We start from the raw sequence: 25,937 nt of genomic DNA on the forward strand, positions 1-25,937 counted from the left end.
ACTTGATGCTTGAATTGAACAGAGCATGTTCTGAGATACTGCACATTCAGTCAAGGGAAAAAGTGGAGTGAGATACTAGTGGGAGGTCCTGGAGCATATCGGAAGTAATGGAACCAAAGGCATAACCTGCAGAGTGAGCTTTGGTAATTCCCTAAGAACATGGAAGATGAATGAATATAGTTTTTTTTTAAACCTTTACCTTGTGTCTTATCAATTTTAAAGTAGAACAACAGGAAAAGCTAGGAAATTGGGGTTAAATGACTTGCCCAGGGTCACACAGAAGGAAGTATCTGAAGTCAGATTTGAACCTGGGTCCTGATGCCATCCAGTGAGCCACCTAGCTGCTGCCTCACAAATACATGGATTTTGAAGAGTGATTGAGAAAACTTTTACATCTAGTGGCTTAAAACAGTTAAGATGACACAACTGGGATTTGAAGGTGAAGTGGTTTGGTTAGGAAGCTGGTGGGTCATGCAGAATTTTGACCTTATTTCCTCCCTCTCTTGATCCTGAGGAAGGAGCACTGTGCCAGTCCTCAACCTCTGTGCCTTTCTAAGTCTGGCCCCAATGCCTGTAATGCATACATACTGTCCCCTTCACTCTCATCCCTTAGAATTCTGAGCACCTTTCAGAGTTTGTGCTATCACAGCCTACAAAAATTATTTCCTTAACATCCTCCCCAACAATCTTCCAAAGTTCCTTTTTCTCTGTTACTTCTTTGTGTATGTGGGGGATGGTAGAGTTCCCTTTCCTCGCCTGAGTAGTTTGGAGGTTCTTTAAGGGCATGGATTGATTTTAGCTATTGTTCCCTAGTGTCTGACATATAAAAAGGACTCAATAAATTCTCCTTTCATGAAATTGATGTTCTCTTGCCACTTGGAATTGCAAAGGGAGAAGGGAAGGAGCTCAAGTGAGACAAAAGATGGATTTGCCAAAAGTAATTGTCAAAAACCGGGGCCTCATTCCAGATGTGTTGGGAAACCAGGGAGTCCGCAGAATTGGTAGAAGCACTCAGAGTAAGAAATTCCTCCCAATGCAGAGGAGCATTTTCCTCTTGGTGTATTATTCATAGAAGGTTCTCCTTTCTGAAGGGCCAATTCCTTGAACACCTCCGGCCATTCCTTAGGTTCTTTCATACTGACTTTTTTTTTTTATGAAGGCCCATTTCTAGTGCTTGGGGATTTGAAAACAGGAAACAAAGCACTGATGGCTTATAAAAACCAATTGGAATTCCAGAACCCTCCTCTTCATTCTCCTAGGGCATTCCTCATTGGAGTCAAGTCTAAGCATTCTCTAAGTAAGACTACCATCTTTTTGCCATTGCCTAGGTTGATCTTTTATCTTAGAAAGGGCCCAATCCCGCCAACTATCATCACTTTGATAGCACGTAGGTATATGTTAAGAAATGCCCAGATTTTCTATTTCTATTCATTGGAGACCAGGCCAATAACAAGAAACCCAGTTCCTTTAGGAGGCGAGTCTCCATGTACAGTAGCTTTTGATTTAGGATTTGCCTGGTTACTGAAACTGGATATTACAGTGAATGACACCAAACTGAAATGGTTAAAATATGTTTTTCTCTGTTACATGGCTTGGTATCTTTAGAGTACAATGCTAGTGGAACGTGAGTGTGTTCTGTCCATGAATGTGGTCCAGAGGAAAGGGGGAAGGGGAATTTTAGCAGATACTATCAATGACTCTGAGTTGGGAGAAAACCCCCCCAATGATCTAAGGATTCTCTTCTTGACCTTGAAGAAAGCTAGACTTGCTAAGGCTTCTCTCTTTGAATTTGGGCTGGAGAAAAGTGGGACTTCAGAAGAATTCTCATGGTGAACTTGGGCAAGAAGATGGTAGAACTTCATTGGATTCTTTCAGTGGTCTTGCTGAACAAAGAAAGAGGATACTCATGTGCATTCTCTTGTTGAACTTGACCTGTAGGAGAGTGACTTAGAATGGATTCTCTGAGTAAACTTCTGCTGTGGAAAGGGAAACTTGTAAATTCTCCAAGGGAATTTAATTTGTAGAGAGTGACTTTCTCTGGTTTCTTCCTCTAATTTGGGGGGAAGGAAAAGAGAAAGGGGGAAGAGGAGAGTGATATGAGGGAAGAAGGGGAGGAGGGGGAGTGTAAAAGAAATGGGCAGGAAGGCTCCAGGGCCTCCTGTAGTAGCTCTTAGCTTTAGAAAGTACAATCCCCAATTAAGGAGACAGAGAGCTCCTTCTCATTTTGACCAGCAGGGTTTGCCTGAATCTGGAGCTTGAACTGTTTGTCCTCTTCAGAACTTCCATACTCCTTGCCTTCAGAAGGCAAGAAAAACACAACCTATAAACACAACCAGAAATAGGATCCATTAAACTCAATACAATCCCTTTCTGTGGGTACCAGCTCCCTTCCTATTGCTCCTTATATGAGCATCTTTCCAGGAACTGCCAAGTATTTTTATATCCTCCCTGTTTGCTTGTCAGTTGCCTTAACAGAAAGATAGCTGGGTGTGAGGTTGGAGGATCTACCTACATGCCAATTCTAGTGGTTCACTTGCTAATGGTATGATGTTGGCCAAGTTCCCTCACTGATTGGGGCCTTAACTACCGCCTCTGTACCAGGAGATGATTCTTCCTTCATCCTTTGTGTTTTCTCTCATCAGGATGCTGTTACTTAACTACTTTTCTCATTTCTGACCCCTTAGCTGTCATTAAGGAATGAATAGGGGCATTTGTTGAATGATCACCATGTGCCCAGAACTGAGCCAGGTGCTGAGAAACACAGAAGTACAAGACTTAGCTAATTCCCTCAAAGACCTTTCATGCTAGTTGGTCCAGGGTCATCGGTAAGAAAAAGTTGGATGTGTATATGGTCATGTCTGTCTAATTCAGGTTCAGAATAATATCGGAGAATCCTGGAGTTGGAATTAGGGGGCATCTAATCCAATGTGTACCTGATTCTTCAACATCATCATTAAGCAGTTTAGCGGATCAGTGGATAGAGCATGGGACTCGAGTTCAGGAAGACAAATTCAAATACTTATGAGCAATAAGGCCTCAAGAAAGTCAGTTAATGTCTGAGTGCCTCAGTTTCCTCAACTGTAAATGGGGATAATAACAGTACCTCTCACCCAGGAGCATCAAGGATCAAATTGTAAGTCACTTAGCAAAGTGTCTGACATGGTCAGTACTATATAAATGCTTATGACTACCTCAGCTTCCTGAGGTCTCTGGGAAAATGGAACTTAGATCCTTAAATGTAATGGCAGAGCATCCATGCTCAAATCTGACTCTTGTGTGACTTTGGACACCTCTCTAGGCCACCATTCCCTCTTCTGTAAGAAAAGGTTATGGTCACCAGAGTAGAGGAACTCCAAGGACTCTTCTGATCTCGTATGCCAAGGTAGTTCAATCTTCTAACATTTGTCTTTTTGCAGTTTCTACCAGATCTTAGTTTTGCCCCAGGCCCCAAGGATGAGAACAAATCCAACTTTTCTTCAGTATGATGTCTCCCAGTACACGAAGACACCCTTACTAAAAGCTAGTAGGCAGAACTGAGCACATTATTCTAGAGAGAAGAATCAGGAGGAGATAGGATAATTATCCTATGAAAAGGGGATCAAGCTGGTTCTCTAGGGCTCCCCAGGCTCAGAAATGGGAGCAATGAGGCAGTGAGAGGAAGATACAAAGGCTCAAATTTAGACTTGGCATCAGGAAAATCTTCCTAATCTTCAGAACTGCCCCCAAAGTGAAGGAGGCTACCTTAAGAGGTGATAGGTTGGATGGGGTCATCCCTATTGGAGGTCTTCAGGAATGTTATGGAGATTCTTGTTCAGATACAGATTGGACTAGATAATCTATGAGTTCTCTTCCTGCATTCAAATTCTGTGATCCTTTGTGACCCTCTGACTGCCCTATTAGGAAGTTGTCAAGTTGTCAGGGTGTTTCAGGAAGGATATGTACAGAAGAAAGAATTAATGAGAAGTGGAGCATTCAAGGGAGGAATTGGCCATGGCAGATAGAACTCTGGGTCTAGAGTCAGAAAGACTTATCTTCCTGAGTTCAAATCTGGCCTCAGACAATTACTAGGTGTGTGACCCTGGGCAAGTCTCTCTACTCTCTTTGCCTCAGTTTCCTCAACTGTAAAAAGGGGATAATAATATCCAATTCCTAGAGTTGTTTTGAGAATCAAATGAAATAATATTTATAAAGTACTTAGCACAGTGCCTGGCATATATATAGTAAGCTCTATACAAATATTAGCTATTAATACTACTAATAACATGTTTTATTATATAAGTATTATATAAAATGTATTACATATTAGATATTACATAAATGTCATTGCATGTTATATATTAAATAAAATATGTTACGTGTTATATAAAACATATAAATAAAATTTAAAAACCAAAATTAGGCATCACCCACAATGGTCACAAACACACAATTTGGAGCACCCCCTTCACTCACCTCTTTGGCATCTCTCCATATCACGTTGGTCTTAAAGGCTAAGACCGTCACAGTGATGCACAATTCAGCAATAGTGAAGAAGAGTATCAGAGACAACACTCCCTATGAAACAAGACAAAGAACAAAGAAAAGCGAGGCATCAAGAAGAAGGAAGGCTCCCTTAGTGTTTCCAGATGAAGTCTCGTCCAAAATAAAGCAGTTATCAAGGAGAGCCGATGTGGGGTGGTGCCATACTGTCTAGATCACCACTGTCAGGCGTGAGAAAAGCTTGAGTTTCTTTTTTGCATTTTATGGGAGACAACATGAAGGCATTCCCCATGGTTTGACGTGTTGGGTCTTCGTTCCCAAGAAGGCTTACGATGCTCTGGTGACTTTGGCTACCAGACTTTGGCTAGGAAGAGGCTTCTTTGCCCCCAGCACACACCCTAGCCTCGGTGCTTTCCATGCACCACCACCATTGTGCTTGGCCTTTGAAATCCTCTGGGATTTCTGGGATTTCTGGTTTAAAAAAACCTAACTCTGGGAGAGGAATGAGATGAAATGGAGGGTAGCAGTCCCCTGCTCTAATGGAGCCGCTGGTCTCTCTGTCAGGGCAGGGTTTCATAAAGTAGCCCACTGAGACAAGGATAAGGGCTCCTGGTACAGCTGGAGAAGTTAATTGACCAAAAGCCCTTGAAGATGGAGCATCTGTCATGTAAGAGCCACATCATAGAGATCAGTTATGTGATAATAGCCACAAAACCAGGAACAATCGCCATGATTTCTTCAGATGCAGTAGAAAGATGGGTTCAAATCCCTCCTCCAACACTAACTTCTGGGTGACCTTAGCCAAGTCCCTGCAGCTCCGTGGCCTTCCCTTTCCTCACTGTAAAATGAGGAAAAGCTGGTTGAGGGAATCTTGGAGGTCCTTCTAGCTCTAGTTTTCATCCTGTCACCCAAAGTTCTATTCACTGAAGCATGTCTCTACTTTGCAATAGAACAGATGAGATTTTCCCTTCAAAGTCTCTATATTGTCCTTCTGGGATTTTTTTTTTTCTTCTAACACATACCAGGATAGAGATGGGTGGTTCCTGAAAGCATTCGCCCTGGGTTTGAATCTCACCACTGCCACTCACTCACTGGCCTATGGGGGCCTCTTTGAACCACAGTTTCTTTATCTATGAAAAGGGGATAATAACAGCACCTATCTCATAGGGCTGCTGTCAGGATTGAATGAGATAATACATAGCAAGTACTGGGAATACCCCAAAGCCCTGATACTATGAGCCTAATGGCTAATATTTCAAAGAGTGTACAGTCCAGGCCTCTGGAATACTCCTAGTCTGGTGTTCCATCTCAGATTAAGGCACAAAAACATTTATCAAGAAGAGTTCTTCTAGATTTGCCAATACTACACCAAAAGTTTATGGGCTGTGACTCAGGCTACCTTTATTGCTTTTACTGGCTCACTCTGGCATCCTCTGCATTAGTTCCAAGCCTCAAATCTATTTTTTTACCTAGATTACTATAAAGTAATGAGTTTTACAAGCTTACTATTTCCTTTGGGGAGCAGCACTTTTCTTTCCTTATTGTATACTTTCTCATAGGATTTAATGGATTACTCTAAATCCTAATACTTCAACATTCAGGGAAATTTCATTTTTACCTCTTTTGCTCTTTTGGGCCTTTCAGGAATCCATAGATTTTGATTGAAGATTCCAACTTTATTAAAACTTCCTTTAAAATTTTTACTCTTTCAAGCAAGCATTATTATCTTTTAATATTGGTATACTTTAGCACATAGATAGAACATCAGGGTTAGAATCAGGAGGATCCTGGTTCAAATCTGGTCTCAGACACTTCCTAGCTGGGTGACCCTGGACAAGTCACTTAACTCCCATTGCCTAGCCCTTCCTACTCTTCTGCCTTATGTGAAGAGTGAATCAAACTTTCTTTGTCTACTGATCAGCAATTTTTAAATTAATCAACCAAAAACTTAAGCATCTCTACTTAACCCTAAGCAAGAGTGTTCACAAGTGACTTGCTAAAGTGGGTGGCAACTCCAGAGGCAAATTTAAAGACTGTGATTGGTTCCCATATAGTGAAGGAAGGGACAAGAAGTGACATGGAAAAAGGACTATAAAAAGTCCTGAACTTCCTGTCCAAGGGACTTCGGCTTCAACTTGGGACCTTGCTCATGCACTACTTCTTAGAGGACTGTTCCTGGATCTTCTCCTTTGGACTTTGGTGTTGGAGGACTTTGTCTTGGGACTTGGCCTTTGATCTTCTTTGGAGTTCCTTTTGGATGGGTTAGTAGCTAAAGATACCACTGGACTTGGGGAAGTCCTATGGGACTGAGTCTCACTTCAATAGAGAAGGGCTAGTAGGGTTGTTAAAACCTGTCTCTTTAGCTACCTTTTTTCCCATTTTCACTCTTTCTAGCTTTGTAAATAAAGCTACTAAAGTAATTTTTGACCTAAGTTTTATCTTTAAATTGGCGACCACAATATTACTTTAGGATTCTCATATTTAGTCAAACATCTAAATTTAATTACTTACATTTCAAACCAATACACAGTATTGATTCCAAGATTGGAGATAAATGTTTAGAGAAAGAAAAATAATGTAAGATTGCTCCAGCACTAATGCCTCTATTTACTTCTTCATCTGGAGGAATGCCTGCTATTTGGTTCCTATCTTTAAACCAGACCCTAATAGATAAAACAGAGGGTCCTTGTGCAGGAGAGTGGGAATCCCTGATCTGGCATCCAAGGACCTGACATGGGACTTGACCTATGTGATCTCAGGCAAGCCTTCCCGACCTCTTCAAGGTTCTATCTGAGGAGCATTTCCAGCTCAAAGTCTTATACTCCTGATTCGGCCAACGGGAGCATAGAGTTATTGTTCCTTTAACCTCTAAGTCTGTAAGGATATTTTGGTTAATATCCCATTGGCAACTGGGCTATGTATCAGGAATTCCCTTTTTCTCATTTCCTGCCATAGAATCCCAGTGTTAGTACACTTACCCAGTGAGTCATCCCTCTAATTTCTTTGTTTTGTTACTTGTAAGGTTGTTGTTGTCCTCAAGTAGAACGAAGGGTAAGAATTGTCCATAGTCACACAGCTAGAAAGTATCTGAGTCTAGATTTGAACCTGAATCCTCCCTTCTTGAGGCCTGGTGCTCTATCTACTGAGCTACCTAGATGCCCCTTACAATGTAAAATTTTGAGAGTTGCTGGAGCACTGACAGGTGAGAAGACTTGCCCAGGATCACAAGACCAGGTATATGTTCATGGCTGGATTTGAACCAAGGTCTTCCTGGCTTCAAGGTCAGATCTCTACCATATCACAGTGTACCTTGCAGTCTTTTAAGGACTGTTGTTGAATTGAAATAAAAATGAAATCAGAACTTCTGGGATGTGGGTAAATGAGGCCTCATTTCCCCATGCATTTGGTCTAGCATGGTGGGATTTCGGTATTTAGAAGAAAACCACTTACTAGAAAGAGCGTTCTACCAATAGCACATATGCCAGTTTTGAAAGGAGCCTGGCAATGGAAATAATTGTCTTCATAGAAGCTGTAAAGAATGATAGCAATCCCTGATGCAGCGACCAAGGTGTTTACCACACCCAAGTATAGACTGAGGTGCATCTGGAAGAGAAGAGGAACAATCAGAACATGGTACTTCACAGCCCCACCCCACCTCCCCATGCACAACTCCCATCCCAAAGGATTGCATTTGCCCAGCTGGACAAAATTCTAGTGACCCCAGAGTGGCTGAATTCTGAGTGGAAAGAAACGGGAACCGATCTATAGAATAAGAGGGGCTGAGAGGAGATGGAGATGGGGACTGGGGAGGTGAGGATGAGGACACCAATTGAGAAATGCTTGACTCCCCCCTAGATTTTACCATGGGGAGGGGTGAACTCTCCTGCAGAGACTTATACTTCTTTCTTAGAGGAATTCAGCAGTGGACTCTGAAAAAGAGCTTTGAAGTCAGGGGAATGCTTCAGCCAGCCCAGACTAGCTCCTGAGAGCTGATGGTTATATTTTCAACGTGAGCATTTTATGCCTCAGAAATAAGCAAGTGATACAAATCAGGATTAGGTTTATTGTTTTGTTGACTGTCTAGAGCTATGTTGGAGAACCTATGGCATGGATGCAGGAGGGGCTGCCCTGCTTCCCCACTTCACCATGCCTGAGGATATTTCTCACTTCACCTGCCCCTCTGCCAGCGGCAGCCCAATGGGAGCACTTCCTCCCTTCCCTATCTGGGGTAAGGGAGTGGCTCACATGTGGCATGAGGGTTGCAGTTTAGGCACTTGGTCTCTAAAAGGTTCGCCATCACTGGCCTAGAGTGTAGACTTAAGAAAGCCGTGGATCAAATAGCATTTTGTTATTGTTCAGTTGTGCTTGCCTCTTTGTGATCTCATTTGTGGTTTTCTTGGCAAAGATAGAGTGATTTGTCATTTCCTTCTCTGGCTTATTTTATAGCTGAGGAAACTAAGGCAAACAGGGTTAAATGACTTGCCTAAAGTCATCCAGCTAGTAAGTGCCTGAGGCTTTATTTGAACTCAGAAAAATGAACCTTCCTGATTCTAGACCCAGTGTTCTATCCATCACGCTACCTAGCTTCCCAAAATGTTAATAAAGCAGGTTAACATTAAAAGCGGTGTCCTGAGTCCATTTTTTTTCCCACTCAGAGAGCTGGTTGTTAAATATTTACCTCAAATAATTCTGACATAAATAAATTACCCTTAACCAAAGGTCCTAAAGGAAAGATCAGGGAATAGATTGGTTGAAGGATACTATCTTTAGTGTGAAGAATAGAAGACTGGGATAGGGAGGGCAAGTTAGGAGAGCTGCCTTTGAGTTTTTGTGGGGCAACACACAAAGTCTGAGCCCCAGAATTGATTCTATACCTGAACAAAATGTTTCTCTACAATATACAAGAGGAGCCACCTAACCTTGGCTTGAAGATTTATCCTGAAGAGAAATCTACTTCTGCCAAATCAATCTGTCCTACTTGGAGACAGCACTGAGTAGGAGGGAGGTTTTCTCTTACTGGAACTAAAACTAAATGTGCAACTCTCTAATTTCCATCCATTTGTGCTAACAGGGAGAAAAAAGAACCTAATCTCTTTTCCATTTAATAGTCTTTCAAGTACCTTGAGACAACTATGGGGTCTCTCTGGTATCTTCTCATCTCCAGGCCCTTCACCAGTCTTCATATGACATAACTGAAGGCCTTTTACTTTAGTCTAGATTCAGAAGATCTAGCTTTGAATACAAGCTCAGCTACTTGCCATATGTGTGACCTTTGCTAAATGCTTTACACTGTCATGGTCTCATTTTCCCCATCTGTAAGATGAAGGAGTTGGACTAGATGATCTCTAAGCTCTCCTTTGGCTTTTTTTCATAATGGAAATCAGACCAAAGACTCCAAAGAAATGACCTTGAAGAGAAAGAGATGGCAGAGCAACAGGAAGAAACTCAAGGACAACCGTTGTTCTGACCCATTAGAAGTGCATGGCTGAAGAAAAAAAATCCCTAAGAAAACATGAGAGGTTAATGAGAAGAATCATTTACATGTGCTTCTCAAAGGTGTTCAAGGCAGCTAAATGGTACCATAGTGCATAGAGCACTGAGACAGGAAGACTCATCTTCATGAGTTCAAATCCAACCCCAGAAACTTATTAGGTTCAGGATCCCAGGCAAGTTACTTTACCCCATTTGCCTTAGTTTCCTAATCTAAAATGAACTAAGAAATAAATAGTAAGTCTATATATAGATACTATATGTTTAATAACTTTACATATAAATTGATATAGATAATTCCAGTATTTTTGCTAAGGAAACCCAAAGGGGAACCATAAAGAGTCAGACGGGACTGAAAAATACCTCAAAGACAACAATAACTTAAAGGTGTTAAGAAATGCTAAAGAGAAGAAGAGTTATATTCACCTTCTAGCAGTTCAATAGGCAGTTCTTAAGGGGAACAATTAATAGATTAAAGTTTCAACTTTTAGTAAATGTGAATAGCTATGGAAGTTTTACAATGGCCACCCCTGCCACGCACCATATTTTTAAATCATCTATGACTGAGTGATTGCCTTCTGCACTGCAAGTTTATTTTATTTTTAAAATTTAATTTAGCTTAAACTTTTTTTCCATGGTTACATGATTCTTGGTGTCTTCCTCCCCTCTCCCCTCCCCCCTCCACTCCCATATGCACTCCAAGTTTAGATAGATCTCCCATCTTAGAGAGGTGAAGGGTCTAGAACAGTGATGACCTTTTAGAGACCAAGTGCCCAAACTGCACCTTCATGCCACATGTGAGCTGCTCCCTTACCCCAGACAGGGGAGAGAGGAAGCCCTCCCATACTTCAGGCATGGTGGAAAGGAGGAAGGGAGCAGCTTCCCCAGCACAGGTACCATAGGTTCACCAACACAGGTCTAGGGGAACACCTCTCCATTATCTAGGTTGTCAGAGAAGATATATTCCTATCAATTAAAAAACAAACTACAGAACTAAACAAGACAAAATAAACCCCCAAAATAAAGAAGGGCTTTTGGGTGAAAAAAAAAAGCAAAAAAAAAAAAGACTTAGATGAATTCCAGTTCAATCCTGACCTATAAAAATGGGCAGAGAAATGTCCTAGGCACAAGAAAGAATACCTAGAGGTTAAACCAAACCAGTACCTATGAACTTCTTCCCCAAATGGGAGAACAGTGTGCTCTGAAGCAGCAGCAGTAGAAGTAATTAGCTCTTTCAGACATGAGAAAATAGATCCCTAGATACTATTAGGTGAAAGACAATCCCAGAAGGATCAGAAGAAAAAGAGATTAACAATAGCACCTGTGACTCCTGTTTGGAGAATATTGGAGGTGGCATCTGCCTAATTAATTAGTTAATGTCAATAAAGTTCTGTTATCTTTCTTAATCATATGTCCAAAGCATGAGAATTCTTAAAAGAGATAATTCCTGCCTGCTTTTGATTTATTTGGGCACAAAAGATGCCAGAAGAAATGACTGTCAAAGATTAGGAAGTCTTGGGCAAAAAATAGGACCTTTGGGGGGAGAGATTTTGTTGTAATAATGGTTACCCATCAAAAGTAAGGATTCAGAAGAGAAAGGAAAGATAGGGGAGGTAAATATCTGGTGCATAACAATCCACGAATCAGATTCAGGTGTCTGGAATCTCCCTTAAAATAGAGAAAGCAGATTCCTGGCTGAAGACAGAGTACACCTAACATGGGCTTCTTGATAGAACTCTAGAAAATAATATTGAAGTGATAGCAAAGTTCTAGAAAAGTAATTGTGATCACTAAAAGTCAGTATAAAATCTGTAAGGTGATGTCAGAATAATCTTATTCTCTTCTCCACCCTCATCTTCTCTACCTTTTTTTGTTTTTTAACATGGCCATTGCATTGATAGAACAAGGAAATGTTGTAGATACGCTTCAACTAGTCTTTAGCAGACCATTTAAGAAAGTCTTTCATACTGTCCTTATTGAAAAGATGGAGATGGGGACAGGTAGATGACTCTGGATTCAGAGTCAAATCCAGAGATGGATGGTCCTGGGTTCAAATCTGAGCTTAGACACTTCCTAACTTTGTGACCCTGGGCAAGACACTTTTGACCCCCATTGCCTAGGCCTTACCACTCTTCTGCCTTGGAGCCAATATGTAGTATTGACTCCAAGATGGAAGGTAAGGGTTTAAAAAAGAAAAAAAAAGAAGTCACCTGAAAAAGTTGTTAGGGTTTTAGTGGCATGGGATCCCCCCCAAAATCAATACTGTGACATGGAAACAAGAGTAAGACTAGCTCCATTGGCAGGCAGCAGTGGCCTGTTCTGACCCCATCTGCTGGTCTGTTCAGTGAGATAAGACCATTTAGAATGGCCTTTGGGTGCACAGCCATGATGGTAAAGGTCCTCCTTTCATGCCACATGAGAATCATTTGATGAAACTATGAATGTAGAGTCCAGAGAGGCTCACCAAAGGGGCCTTGAAGTCTGTTATCAGCCCTTGGCTTGTGTGGGTGGGAACTCAGTTCCAGAGGACAGAGGTAGGACTGGTGGAAAACAAGGAGTGAGATCAAAGGACCAGAAGTAGACTTAGTTTTGATGTTGAGAAAAAAATCCTGATAATTAGAAAGATCCCAAAGGAGAATGAGCTGCCATGGGAGTAGGTTCATTCTCATTGGAGATCTGCAAGCAGAGACTGAATGACCATTCGTTGAGCCACTTGTTCTTCCCTCAGAGGGAATTCCTTTTCAGCTCTTTTTGGACTAGATGGTATCACAGCCAGCTGACACAGTGGGTAGAGCACTGGACCTGGGCCCAAGTTCAAATCCAGCCTTGACCACTAAATATGACCCTGGGCAAGGCACTGAACCAAGTTTTCCTTAGTTTCCTCAATTGTAAAATGTTACATAGCACCTACCTCCCCAGGTTGTCAAGAGACTCAAATGAGATTATATTGTAAATCACTTTACAAACCTTAAATACACACTAGCTCTTCTTCTTCTTAATTATTATGGTTATGTGGGATTGGGATCTCTTCCAATGCTGGAAGTCCCTGATACTGGGACGATGTATAATCTCTCCTGAGAATTTTTAGCTTGCATTCTAGTTTTAAACATTCACCATAGCAGTTATTTGGGTGTTTTAGATAGTTTTTTTTTTAACCCAAACATGTAGAAGCTATACATTCCCTACATTATATGTAGGGAATTGCTGGCCTTAAAAAATATAAACAGCTTGTGATTCCCATTTGGAGAGGCCACAGGAAACTGCTGTGGGCCCAGTGATTTCTGAAAGCTTTTAATCAGGTGCTATAAACACGTGGAGATTTTGAAATGTCAAGAGGATGTGCTTACCCAGCGAGGATATTTTACTTCATTTAGAATTGTGAAGTATCCTGTAATAACATACTGTTGAGAGAATACATTTGTTAGTAGACCCTACGTAGACCCTAAAGGTGGCCCATGCATATCTTCATGTGCTTAAGAAAGACTGTATTGACTGGCCTCCCCTTCCCAACCAGTCACCATCGCTTCAGGACAGAATCGAGGGTCCCGAGGAGGTGGAATGAGGGGGCTCTGGTTCAATTCATGAGAGCTTTTGATGGGATCCCTACTCTAGACCTGCAGGGACCTCCAGCTCCCTCCTTTTAGAGAGGAGAAACCCAATTCCAAGGGGATTCTCTAACTGATGGCAGAGTGTTGGGGACCACAGCTTCGGATGCAGAAGACTTATTGTGGAAGTGTCCAACCTCAACCCTAACCCTAGAGTTAGCTATGAGACTGGGAGCTGTCAGAGCACTTTTCTCTTCCTCTCTCACTGCCTACAACAGTTAAGCCTTCAAAGGCTTTGTTCCTCAGATCAACAGGAATCTGGTCTTTCATTTTGTGTAATTTGTGTGTGTGTGTGTGTGTGTGTGTGTGTGTGTGTGTGTGTGTGTGTGTATATATATATAATTTATACAATGAAAATTTATACAATGAAAATTTATACAATGAAATTAAAAGATACAGCACCTCTCAGGGAAATTGATAGCCTTTTCCACAGAAGTACATAGCTTGGTGTCCCCCCATCATGGAAGAAAAGGAGCTGGGTCCACCCTCTCTGTCCCCATTAGTGGTTTCAGAGAGGCTACTGCTGTGCTGCCTGGTGAGTGCCCCGAGGGGGGCAAGGGATCCCCATTCACCCCAGGCATGGCATCGGAATGGCTGGAGCCTGGTTCTGGAGCACCCTGGCCTGTGGATGCTACGGGAACTTGCCTCCTCGTCCCTAGGTCTTCTATGAGCCCAGCCTCTGTTCCATGCTCTATAACCAGCCTCATGGAAACTGTCAGGATGCCCCCTCCAGCATTTTGTCCCTGGGTTGTTGGCTATACTCACGCTTGCTCCTGCCCAGAATGGATACCCTGTGATAAAGATGATAGGATGATTCTTTTGAAGCTGTAGTCTGATGATGCTCTGCCATAAAATGTAGCCCATGGCAGTGATAATAAGACCCAATAAAATCTGGAAAACCTGCGTAAAGAGAAATGGGCAAAGAGAGGGAAACTGGCTTAAAAGTGGGTTGCTTTTTGAAGAATTTCAGCCTCCACTTTCTTTGGGAGCACAGAAAGAAACACATTGGCCCAGGGTCAGGAGATGCAGTCTACTCGGTGACCCGTCAGGAGTCTTTTCTTTTTTTTTGCCCCAGACCCATTTGATTGGGAGCTTCTTGAAGGAAAGGACTGAATTTGCTTCTTTCTGTGTCCTCAGCACGAAGCCCAGTGCTTGGCACATAGTAGGTGTTTAAGAAAGGTTTATCAATTGATGGGCCTGTCCTCGACTGGAGGTGAGGAAGACCTCAGAAGAATAAGCCTCCTCAGAAAGGGAAGTGAAGCAGACAGAGCCCTACCTTGAGAATCATCCCTCTGCCCCTGGGTAGTCATTGTCTCTCTCCTGTGGCCAGCTCACTTCCCCCACTTACTTTCTTTTTTTTATTTTTTTTAACTCTTGCCTTCTATCTTAGAATCAATACTGTGTATTGGTTCCAAAGTGGAAGAGGGGTAAAGGCTGGGCAATGGGGGTTAAGTGACTTGCCCAGGGTCATCCAGCTAGGAAGTATCTGAGGTCATATTTGAACCCAGGACCAGGCTCTTAATGATTTTAGTTCTCATTTTTCTTCTGAAGGCTTCACTGCTGACTCTAGACCTCATTTCTTGGCCTTATTCATGGAACCTCCCTCCATTCCTATGGCCTCACCCTCTGATTGGCTGATCCCTTGCAAACCTCTATTTTAAGGGGGATGCGTAGGCCAGCCCTTTCTTTATTCCTTTCCAGATGGCACTCCTGGCTCTGGACTTTGTTTACGAAGCCCCGTGCACCCACCCCTTTTCAGCTTCCTCTTGTGTGTTATTTTCCCCCATTAGAACATATATTGAGGTTCTGTCTTTCTTTATAAATAGTCCTTGTACGGGTACTGCTAGCACTAAGCACAGGGACAGGCACATAGGTTGGCTTACCATGGCTTGAAATTTCTAAAACGAAATTATTTTTGTTTTCTTTTTTCTTCAGAGCCCTTTGATAGTCTCAAGAATAAGGGCGACCCCAAGAAGCATTTCCACGTCACAAGACTGGTTTTTGTCTATAAAGCCTTCCCACTTTATCCTGTTTAAAGTGTGGATCTAGGAAGAAGGTCAGCCTTGGAACCATCTCCCTGTAATGGGGCAGTTAACTGGGAGGCTTTTCACATGTGGCCTCCTGCCTCTTACTGACCAGTGTGGAAAGAAATACAAGTGTCATCTTGTGTTTGTGTCCCTAGCGCCCCATACAGGGCTTGGTACACAGCAGGCGCTCAGTCAATGTCTGTTAATAAATGGACGAAGGACGTGGCCTGGGCGGAGAAGAACGGCCCATTCTGGAGGCCATCTGACTTACCCCCATCATCTTCGGCTCCCCCTTCAGGAAGTTCAGTAAGGTCTTAGGAGGCTTATAGGGAAATGCAGTAATGACTATCTGTTCTCCCGGGCGAGCATCCCTGGGAAGTTCCTGGCTCTCCACTACCCTAGTCTTTGGCGGCATGGTAAAGAAATGGATTATTCGACAGGAATGTGCTAAGCGAACAGACTGGCCAGCATCACAGCCAAGGTCCCCTGGGTAGCTTGACTGCTCCTGGACTCGGTATTAGAATCATAGAGTCACAAGGCCGTGGAGTCATAGTTATAGAACTCTAGTGTCATAGAAACACGTTGCTGGAAGGAGCCTCGAGAGCTTCTGCCCTCTGGCTCCCCACATCCAAGCAGACCAAGGACTCGACCTTCTAGGAGCCTTTCCCCTGGGGTAAAGGACTTCTAGGCTCCCCTAAGAGTCCGTGGTCTCACGGTTAAGAAGCATGTGACGTATAGATCTCTTTTTTTCCACTTCGAGTCGATCTCTTTTCTCTGTTTTTTTCTTTTTTTTTTTTGTGGACATGGAGAATGTGGGCTTAATATCACACCTGTAAGACTTTTTATCTACCATCTATGTCGCCTCCTTAACTTTCTCATCTAGGCAAAGAAACTTCATTTCTCTTAAAGTTTCATGAGGAGGCTCGTTTTCCATCTTTTCAGTCATCTTGGCTCTTTTCCTTTTGTTCAGACAGAAAAAAATTCAGCCCATGGAAATGAAAGAAAAGCAAAATCCCCAATGACAAACATGGAGATTTGAGCAAAACAAATGTCCACATGGACTGTGTCTGAAAGAAATAGATGATGTCTGTTTGTACTTCATGTACACACACACACACCCATGTACACCACATATCATCAGTTCTGCTGTATAGTTTATTTTGAAAATATGAATCTGTTCCAACGCGATTGATTTAGTAGAGAGCTATTATGGCAGAACTAGAACTTCTGTTTTGCTAATATTCAGGCTTATCCTTCATGAGAAATAATGAGAACTATACCATGTCATCATAAAACTTCCCACAACCTCACCCACAAGAGTTCCTGCCTTGTTTTGAATGTGTTATTGACAGTTATGTGATGTGCCTAATTTAATTCTTTCCATAAGTCCTGTGATTTTTATTGTGTGATTTTTGCATAGCCCAGTGATTTTTTAGGAATATGTAAATCTCCTTAAAGCAACATTGATTGTAAATGTGTATACATATAGATATATATATATACATTATATACGTTGTCATTCTGCACTTGAGTCCATCAGATAACAGATTTCACCATTAACCTGGTGACCTTGTGTTTGGCAAACACGCCTTTTACAGTTCCTTAGCCTTTCAAACTGGCTTATCTTTACACTATTGTTGCTATTATACAAATCATTCTTCTGGTTCTGTTCATTTCACTCTGCATCAGTTTATAGAATTTTATTAGGTTTCTATGAAGCCATTCCTTTTCATAATGCCCTACATCACAACAATATTCTGTTCCATCTATATATCATAATTTGTTTAGCCTTTTCCCAATTGATGGGCACCCCTCAGATTCCCATTCTTTGCCACCTCAAAAAGAACTCTGTCTCTGCAATGTATAAGTGGGTGTATATATGTTTGAGTCTAGTGACTAATTTCTACTTTTCCCTCTGGTTCTGAAAGATCTAGGCAGTTTTCGATATTTTCTTGAACTATGTCTACATTCTTTTTTAGGTCATGGTGTTTAAGTAGTCCAAGGATTCTTAAATATTTTCTCCTCAATATGTTTTCCAGGTCAGTTATTTTTGCTATGAGGTATCTTACATTTGCTTCCATTTTTAAAAGTCTCTTGACTTTAATATTTCTTTTTGTGTCATGGAGCTTTTTACTTCTGTTTGATTCATTCTACTTTTCAAGGAGATTTTTGCTTGGGTAAGGTTTTGTGTCTTATACCAAACTGTTGATTTTCTTTCTAATTCTTTCTTCTCATTTCTTTTCTAATTCATTTTTCTAGTGCTCTCATTTCATTCATTTTTAAACTAAAAATAAAATGCCCTTACCTTTTATCTTAGAATGAATACCAAGTATCAGTACCAAAGCAGAAGAGTGGTAAGGGCTAGGCAGTTGAGGTAAGCAACTTGTACAGGATCACATAGTTAGGAAGTGTTTGAAGCCAGATTTAGACCCAGGACCTCCCATTTCTAGGCCTGGCTCTCAATCCACTGAGACATTTAACTTTCCCTGCACTGAGCCACCTAGCTGCTCCTCTTATTTCATTAAAAAAAAATTTAAACAGTTTCAAACTCTTTATCTCTTCCAAGAATTCTAGCTGTTTGTGCCCAGATTGTGCATTGTTTTACGGCTATGCTTGGAGATGTTTTGGAGTCATTATCTTCTATATTTGTCATTTGAGCATCTCAATAACCATGATAACCTTTTAGGGTCAGATTCTTTTTTTGTTTGTTTGCTCATTCTGTTTTCTTTTGGACTTCAGACTTTATATTTGAGGTAAATCCATATACTTTTGGAGAGAGGATCTAGTTTAATCCTATTGCTGCTCTCTTTGGAGTGTAGAGTATTGCTGTTACAGGCTTTTGGGGACTGCTCAAGCTGAGGACCTGCAAGCTTTCAGTGCTCCCACAGAAGCCTAATCTACAGCAAAGTCTCATCACTGGCCTTCTGGTCTAAACTCTGCAAGTCATGCCCTCGTGACTGAGTCTGAATCCTAATAGATGCTGCTGGATTCAGTCCCTGTGAAAGAGCTATTCTGTTAGTTAGAATGGTGTTCTGATTATTCCCCTGCAATCTTCAGATTGGGCTCTAAACTGGAAATAAGACCCTGCTCTGCTCCTGGTCTCTAGGTCACACTACTACTGCCAGCTGATGAACTTATTCCTTCCTTGGTACAGAGGCTAGAGCTGGCAACTGCTCCTCACCACTTATTTTTATTTTAATTAAAAAAAAATTTAAATTGTTTTCCATGGTTCCATGATTCATGTTGTCTCCTTCCCCTCTTCCCTCCCCATTCCCGGTGCTGACAAGCACTGTTACCCATGTGTTATCACTTGATAAGTGATACCTATTTCTATATTATTCATATTTGTAATAGAGTAATCTTTTAAAATTCAAACCCAAAATCACATACCCATATAAACAAGTGATAAAACATTACAATGTTTCAGTTTCTGTGTACAAAGTTCTTCTGGTTCTACTCATCTCACTCTACACCAGTTTGCAGATGTCGTTCCAGTTCACATGGAATCCCTCCAGTCCATCATTCCTTTGAGCACAATAGTATTCCATCACCATCAGATACCACAATTTGTTCAGTCCTCCCCCAATCAAGGGACACCCCCTCATTTTCCAGTTTTTGCCACCACAAAGAATGGGACTATGGATATTTTGGTACAAATATTTGTCCTTATTTCTTTGGGGTACAGACCCAGCAGTGGTGTGGCAGATCAAAGGGCAGGCAGTCTTTTAAAGCCCTTTGGGCATAATTCCAAATTACCTTCCATAATGGTTGGATCAATTCACAACTCTACCAGCAGTGTATTAGCACCCTGATTTTGCCACATCCCCTCCAGCATTCATTACTTTCCTTTACTGTCATGTTGCCCAGTCTGCTAGGTGTGAGGTGGTAGTGGTACCTCAGAGTTGTTTTGATTTGCATTCCTCTAATCAGGAGAGATCTATAACACTTTTTTATGTGCTTATTGATAGTTTTGATTTCTCCATTTGAAAACTGTCTATTTATATCCCTTGATCACTTGTCAGTTGTGGAATAGCTTGATTTTTTGAACATATGACTTAGTTACTTATAAATTTGAGAAATTAGACCTTTGTCATTGGTTTTTGTTATAAAAATTTTCCCCAGTTTGTTGTTTACCTTCTTATTTTGGTTGCATTGGTTTTGCTTGTAGAATTTAAAAAAAATTTAATATAATAGAAATTATTCATTTTATATTTTGTAATATTCTCTAGCTCTTGCTTGGTCTTAAATAATCAAAATTATTCATTTTACATCTTATAATGTTCTTTATTTCCTCCTTGGTCTTAAATTAATTCCTTTCCCATATATCTGATAGGTATACTAGTCTATGTTCACTCCATTTATTTATAATTTCCCTCTTTATGTTTTTAAGTCATTTACCCATTTTGGATTTATCTTGGTATATAGGGTGTGATATGTTGATCTAAACTCAATTTCTCCCATACTGTTTTCCAATTTTCTCATCAGTTATTGTCAAATAGTGAGTTCTTATTCCTCAATCTGGGATCTTTGGGTTTATCCAACACTAGCTTGCTAAGGTAATTTACTCCTAGTCTATTCCATTGATCCACCCTTCTGTCTCTTAGCCAGTACCATATTGTTTTGATGATCACTACTTTATGGTACAGTTTAGGATCTGGTACTGCTAGACCACCATCTTTCATGTCCCCCCCCCATTAGTTCTCTTGATATTCTTTTGTTCTTCCAAATGAACTTCGTTACAATTTTTTCTAATTCTATTAAAAAAGTTTTTTTTTTTTGTAGTTTGATAGGTATGGCACTGATAAGTAAATTAATTTAGGTAGGATTATCATTTTTATTATATTGGTTCATCCTACCCAGGAGCAATTGATGTTTTTCCAATTGTTTAGATCTATTTTTAATTGTGTGAAAAGTGTTTTGTAATGTTTATATAATTCCTGTGTTTGTCTTGGTAGATAGATTCCTAAATATTTTATATTGTATAGGGTGATTTTTTTTACTTCTTTTTGAAAAATTTATTTAGTCAATTTAGAATATTTTTCCTTGGTTACAAGTCATGTTTTTTACCTCCCCTCCTCCAAACCCCTCCTATAGCCAATGAGGAATTCCACTGGGTTTTACATGTGTCCTTGATCAAAACCTATTTTCATATTGTTATGTTTGCACTAGGGTGATCATTTAGTCTATATCCCCAATCATATCCCCATCAACCCATATGATCAAGAAATTGTTTTTCTTCTGAGTTTCTGTTTCCATAGTTCTTTCTCATAAGTCCCTCAGAATTCTTTTGGATCATTGCATTGCTACTAGTTGAGAAGTCCATTATATTCGATTGTACCACATTGTATCAGTCTCTGTGTACAATGTTCTACTGGTTCTGCTCCTTTTACTCTGCATCAGTTCTGGAGGTCATTCCAGTTCATATAGAATTCCTCCAGTTCATTATTTGTCTAGGGTGATTTAAAATGGAATTTCTTTTTCAAACACTTGCTGCTGAGTTTTGTTGGAAATATAAAGAAACACTGATTATTTATGTGGGTTTATTTTGTATCCTACAACTTTGCTAAAGCTGTTAATTATTTCCACCAGCCTTTTAGTTGATTTTCTAGGATTTTTTAATTATGTCATCATATCATCCACAAAGAATGATAGTTTAGTTACCCTATTGCCTACTTTAATCCATTCAATTTTTTCTTCTCTAATTGCTACTGCTAGTGTTTTTTAATACAGTATTAAATAAAAGAGGTAATAATGGGCATCCTGGCCTCACTCTTGATCTTATTGAGGAAGGATCCTTCTATTCCTATACTTTCTAGTGTTTTCAATAGGAATGGGTATTGTATTTTGTCAAAGACTTTTTCTGCAACTATTGAGATAATCGTGTGATTTCTATTGGTTTAATTATTGATATGGTCAATTATGTGGATGGTTTTCCTAATATTAAACCATCCTTGCATTCCTGGCATAAATCCCACCTGGTTATAGTGAATAATCATTGTGATAACTTGCTGTAGTCTTTTTACTAGTATTCTATTTATGATTTTTGCATCTACATTCATTAAGGAGATTGGTCTGTGGTTTTCTTTCTCTGTTTTTGGTCCTCCTGGCTTTGGAATCAGGACCATATTTGTGTCATAAAAGGAATTTGGTAAAACTCTTTTGTTGCTTATTTCATCATATAGTTTGTAGGGTTTTGGGATTAGTTGTCCTTTAAGTGTTTGATAGAATTCACTTTTGAATCTATCTGGGCTGGGGATTTTTTCTTAGAAAGTTCCTTGATAGTTTGGTTCAATTTCTTCTGATATGGGGTTATTTAGGTATTCTATTTCTTCTGTTAATCTAGGCAATTTATATTTTTTGTAAATATTCATCTATGATAGTGAAAATAATTTTTAAGAGTTTCAGATATCATTTTTCCACATAGGAGTATAATTAATTTGACCTTATTGAAGCCCTTAATTTTTTTTCTCTTTCTTATTTGTCTTTTTTATGGTTCTCTTGAATTTTGTATTTGAACATCAAATTTTTTTTGTTTAATTCTGTTCTTTTCTTTAGGAATGCTTAGAAGTCTTTTATTGAATGCCCATACTTTCCCCTGAAAGTTTATAGTTAGTTTTGATGGGTAGATGATTCTTGGTTGTGTGAACCCTAAAAATTCTCAGACCCTACTTCATAAGGTTTGGTTAAGACCATTCTCCATTTTTTTAAACCCTTACCTTCCGTCTTGGAGTCAATACTGTGTATTGGCTCCAAGGCAGAAGAGTGGTAAGGGCTAGGCAATGGGGGTCAAGTGACTTGCCCAGGGTCACACAGCTAGGAAGTGGCTGCAGCCAGATTTGAACCTAGGATCTCCCGTCTCTAGGCCTGGTTCTCAATCCACTGAGCTACCCAGCTGCCCCCAACCATTCCCCATTTTAAACAATGAAGGAACTTAGATCAGGAATGTGAGATGTCTACTTAGATCAGGAATATGAGACCTCTACTCCACCCCTACTTAAGTCTGCTTTAGGGGAAGAAACTCCTTGCTGAACAATAAAAAATACTTAAACCCATACTTATAGTAAGGCAAAGGTTCTTAAGCTGTGCCTATTTTTAGATCTAATACAAAAGGGTGCTAAGTACCTATAAAGGTCAGGCAACTTGTGAATTTACAAGGAGAAAAGAGGTGAGAAACTTACTCAGAGGTTTTTCAGGTGTGAACTTAATCAAAAGTTCAAGCCTTCTTAGGTGAGAATTAAGAATGGTCTGTCCTTTGGAAAATGTCTACTGTGATTGGTAGATGTGAGAACTTAGGGGAGGTGACATAGGAGAAAATTCCCTTTAAAAGGAGAGGAGAAACTGAGAGCTGGGGACTCTCACTGGAACTCCCTCTGACGACAGTCTTAGGAGGCTTAGAGGAACTCTCTATGGAGAAGGCAGCTGGTGTCTCTCTGAACACTAGAATCCTTGCTTGGACAAATCTTGAGGTGAGTGGATAAAGGCTGACTGATCTCTCTCTTAGGGCTTGGGCCTGGGCTGGCCAGGGCTGGCCTGAGCCGGCCTATCTTCTTCTCATTATTTCCTTTTTCTCTCTCTCTCTCCTTTTCTTTAAATTCCTTATTTGTATGAATTAAAATCTCTATAAAACCCAGCTGACTTGGGCATATTTAATAATTGGGAATTTTCCCCTGGTGACCACCTTATATTTGATTTAAAAACAAGACACTATCTTGAAAACATATTTTCTGCGGTCACAATTTACTCATCCACTCTTTTATATGCCAACAGTTTATATAACTACTACTATTTTAATCATTGCAGTTGTAGACCCAGTTCTCTTGCCTTCCAGAATATCATATTCCAAGCCTTACAGTCCTTTAGTGTGGAGCCTGCTAGATCCTATGTAATCTTGACTGGGGTTCCATGATATCAGAATTGTTTCTTTCTGGCTGCTTGCAGTATTTTTTTTTTCTTTGGCCTGGAAGTTCTTGAACTCGGCTATAACATTCCTGGGCAGACAAGATGTAAGAGCTAGGCAACTGGGGTTAAGTGACTTGCCCAGTGTCGCACAGCTAGGATAGATTTAATGTGTTTTCTAGGAATATTTGGAGGTGTTTTTTTTATTATTTTGGCCAGGAGTAGTGGGGGAAGGAACTTGCTGTATTATTTCTTGCCACTATCCTATCTTGGCTTTGCCCCCAGTGTCCATTACCTTATGTCTCTTCTCTTAATCTTCTTTGTTTTTTCTGGATGTTAAAAAAGGATAACCCACTTAACTTATAGTACCCCAATATGGTTCTAATTCATGTGTTATAGAGGAAAAAGTGACTTGGAAGCAAATGCTCTGGGTTTGATTGTCTCTACCTATTCCGTAGGAGTTAATAGTACTCACCTTTTTGAAATCTTCAGTAGCAAAAGTTCTATGGCTACTTATCAGGTATGCTGTAATAGTGATTCCTTTTCAGTCATAGGGTAAACTAAAAGACCACTGAGGCCATTTTTCAACTCATTTGGGGATGTTTCTTATCTGTTTAATCTTGGACAAATGTAGCCTCTCACCAGCAAGAAGCCACAAGATAAGAAAGATAGAGAAAGGATAGAAGTTTAGAATTCCGCGAAGGGCTTGATGGAGCCAAGTTCAAGATGTCAGAAATGAGTCAGAAACCAGACCGTATTGATTCTTATGGAGCTGCAGCCATACTCTAACCACTGGACCTCTTTCAAAAGGCTAATTCCGTCCATTGATCCAAATTTAACACCACACTGGTCAGAGGATGATATAGCTTAGATGAGAGAATAAACAGAGTATAATAGGATGAATTAGAGAGTGCTAGGTATTAGCATTGGAAAAGAGAGAGGGCCTGGCCGAAGGCCAGGTTTCAGGTGAGAGATAGAGAGGAGAGAGAAGAGAAGAGATAGTGTTAAGCAATCCTGTGAGATCTCCGAGAGATGGAGATGGCTGCAAGCTCTCCTCTTAATCTCTTTGATACACAAATGTACCCCATACATATTGATGAGTTACATAGTGTATTGCCATTGGTTAATTGCAAATTACAACAAGGTGAAGGTGGGGTTTCATCCCAGGTGGGTAAGACAAAGGGAAGTAAGATTTCGCACCTTAACCCTAGCCATGCTGGGAACAGAGTTCATTGCCATGCGCAGAAATAGCCATGTGCCCACACACATCCTTGCATCTTAATTATACATATGGGCTGGACTACTACAACAAATTACTTAACCATTCCAGACTTCAGTTGTGTGTAAAGTGAGCAGGGTTGAACCACATGATGTCTAGAGTCCTTCAAAAAAGATGGTTACTGTTATAGAGGAAACTGTCTTGGCAGGTTCTTTCTAATAATACTGCCCTGGTGACCTGTTATTAGTTTTCTGTTAGCCCATCTTTGACTAAACTTTTCTCAATCAATCTTTGTGGTTGGAGCATCTTTTTGCTCCAGGATTAATTATCTTAAATATCTTTTAATTGAACATGATCTTGTTTTCTCAGAGTTCTGGAATTCCGGAGCAGCATTGGTGGTGATGTAGATTCCTCAATTCTTTGGGAAGTGAGAGACAAAAAGATGGAAAAGCAGAGAAATAAGAGAAATATTTCTCTCACCTTCGCTAATGAGGAAGGTTTTCTGTGTTATGAAAATATCATGATAGACTATGGCACTTAAAGACCTGAATAGTATAATTAAAGGAACACCTGACCTATAGTCAGCAAATCTGGGTTCAGGCCATTACTTTCATTTATTAGTTTCTTACTTATTAGTTGGTTAATACTCACCAAGTGAGAGTCTCTCTGAATCTCAATTTCTTTGACATTCAGGGAAAATAGGAAGAAGTGTGATCTCGGATAAACTCTGAGACAGATTCAGCTGAACCAACAGTTGTAGGGATAAGACAAGAGTGGAGAAGCTAGGATCACACGAGGCTACTGCTGAAAAGACTGGCACTTGGCTAGGTAAGAGTTCACCTGGGGTGAGCCACTGGAAGAGGAAACCAGGAAGCCATCTAATAGCCTGATGTAAGGCAGTCAGATTCAAGCACCATTTGCCTGACCCCTACTGCCTATATCCACAGGCAACTTCCCGAGCCCCAGGATCCCCATCTGAAAAATGAAGTTAATACTTCCTATGAACTAAAGCTGCTAAGTGCTAACCTCAGTCCTTTTTAAACTGTCCAAGGAGGATGAGAGCTATTGGAGCCCTCTAAATTTTGGTGACATGAACTAAAGATTGTGCTTCTGAGCCCTTGTTGTTCCTGATTTTCCTCTTCTCTAAAAGGTTATCTTTTGAAGTGCTTTTCCCTTAGAGGATATAAGGTGCTTTATGAATGGGAGACATTTTTTTCAACC

The 25,937-nt window shown here is 40.5% G+C and overlaps 2 protein-coding genes across 3 annotated transcripts in view; one reads left to right on the forward strand and one right to left on the reverse strand.

Annotated features, from left to right (window-relative positions):
• The window catches only part of LOC103096989 (membrane-spanning 4-domains subfamily A member 6D-like), a 122,854-nt gene that overhangs the window by 48,986 nt on the left and 47,931 nt on the right, over nucleotides 1–25,937 (forward strand). The gene's annotated exons all lie outside the window — the stretch shown is intronic.
• Nucleotides 1,556–16,138, reverse strand: LOC103097270 (membrane-spanning 4-domains subfamily A member 14-like). Of its 2 annotated transcripts, XM_007497573.2 has the most exons (6): nucleotides 15,873–16,138; nucleotides 14,340–14,474; nucleotides 13,317–13,370; nucleotides 7,930–8,082; nucleotides 4,453–4,554; nucleotides 1,556–2,320 (listed from the first exon to the last, which is right to left on the reverse strand). In XM_007497573.2, exons 1-6 carry the CDS (start codon nucleotides 16,014–16,016, stop codon nucleotides 2,177–2,179), a joined length of 732 nt encoding a protein of 243 aa, XP_007497635.1. In that variant the 5' UTR covers nucleotides 16,017–16,138; the 3' UTR covers nucleotides 1,556–2,176. The 2 variants fall into 2 exon arrangements, with proteins under 2 accessions (XP_007497635.1, XP_007497636.1); XM_007497574.2 differs by lacking the exon at nucleotides 13,317–13,370.

This window comes from Monodelphis domestica, chromosome 6 (genome assembly GCF_027887165.1).
Source record: "Monodelphis domestica isolate mMonDom1 chromosome 6, mMonDom1.pri, whole genome shotgun sequence".
In the NCBI taxonomy this organism is placed as follows: Eukaryota; Metazoa; Chordata; class Mammalia; order Didelphimorphia; family Didelphidae; genus Monodelphis; species Monodelphis domestica.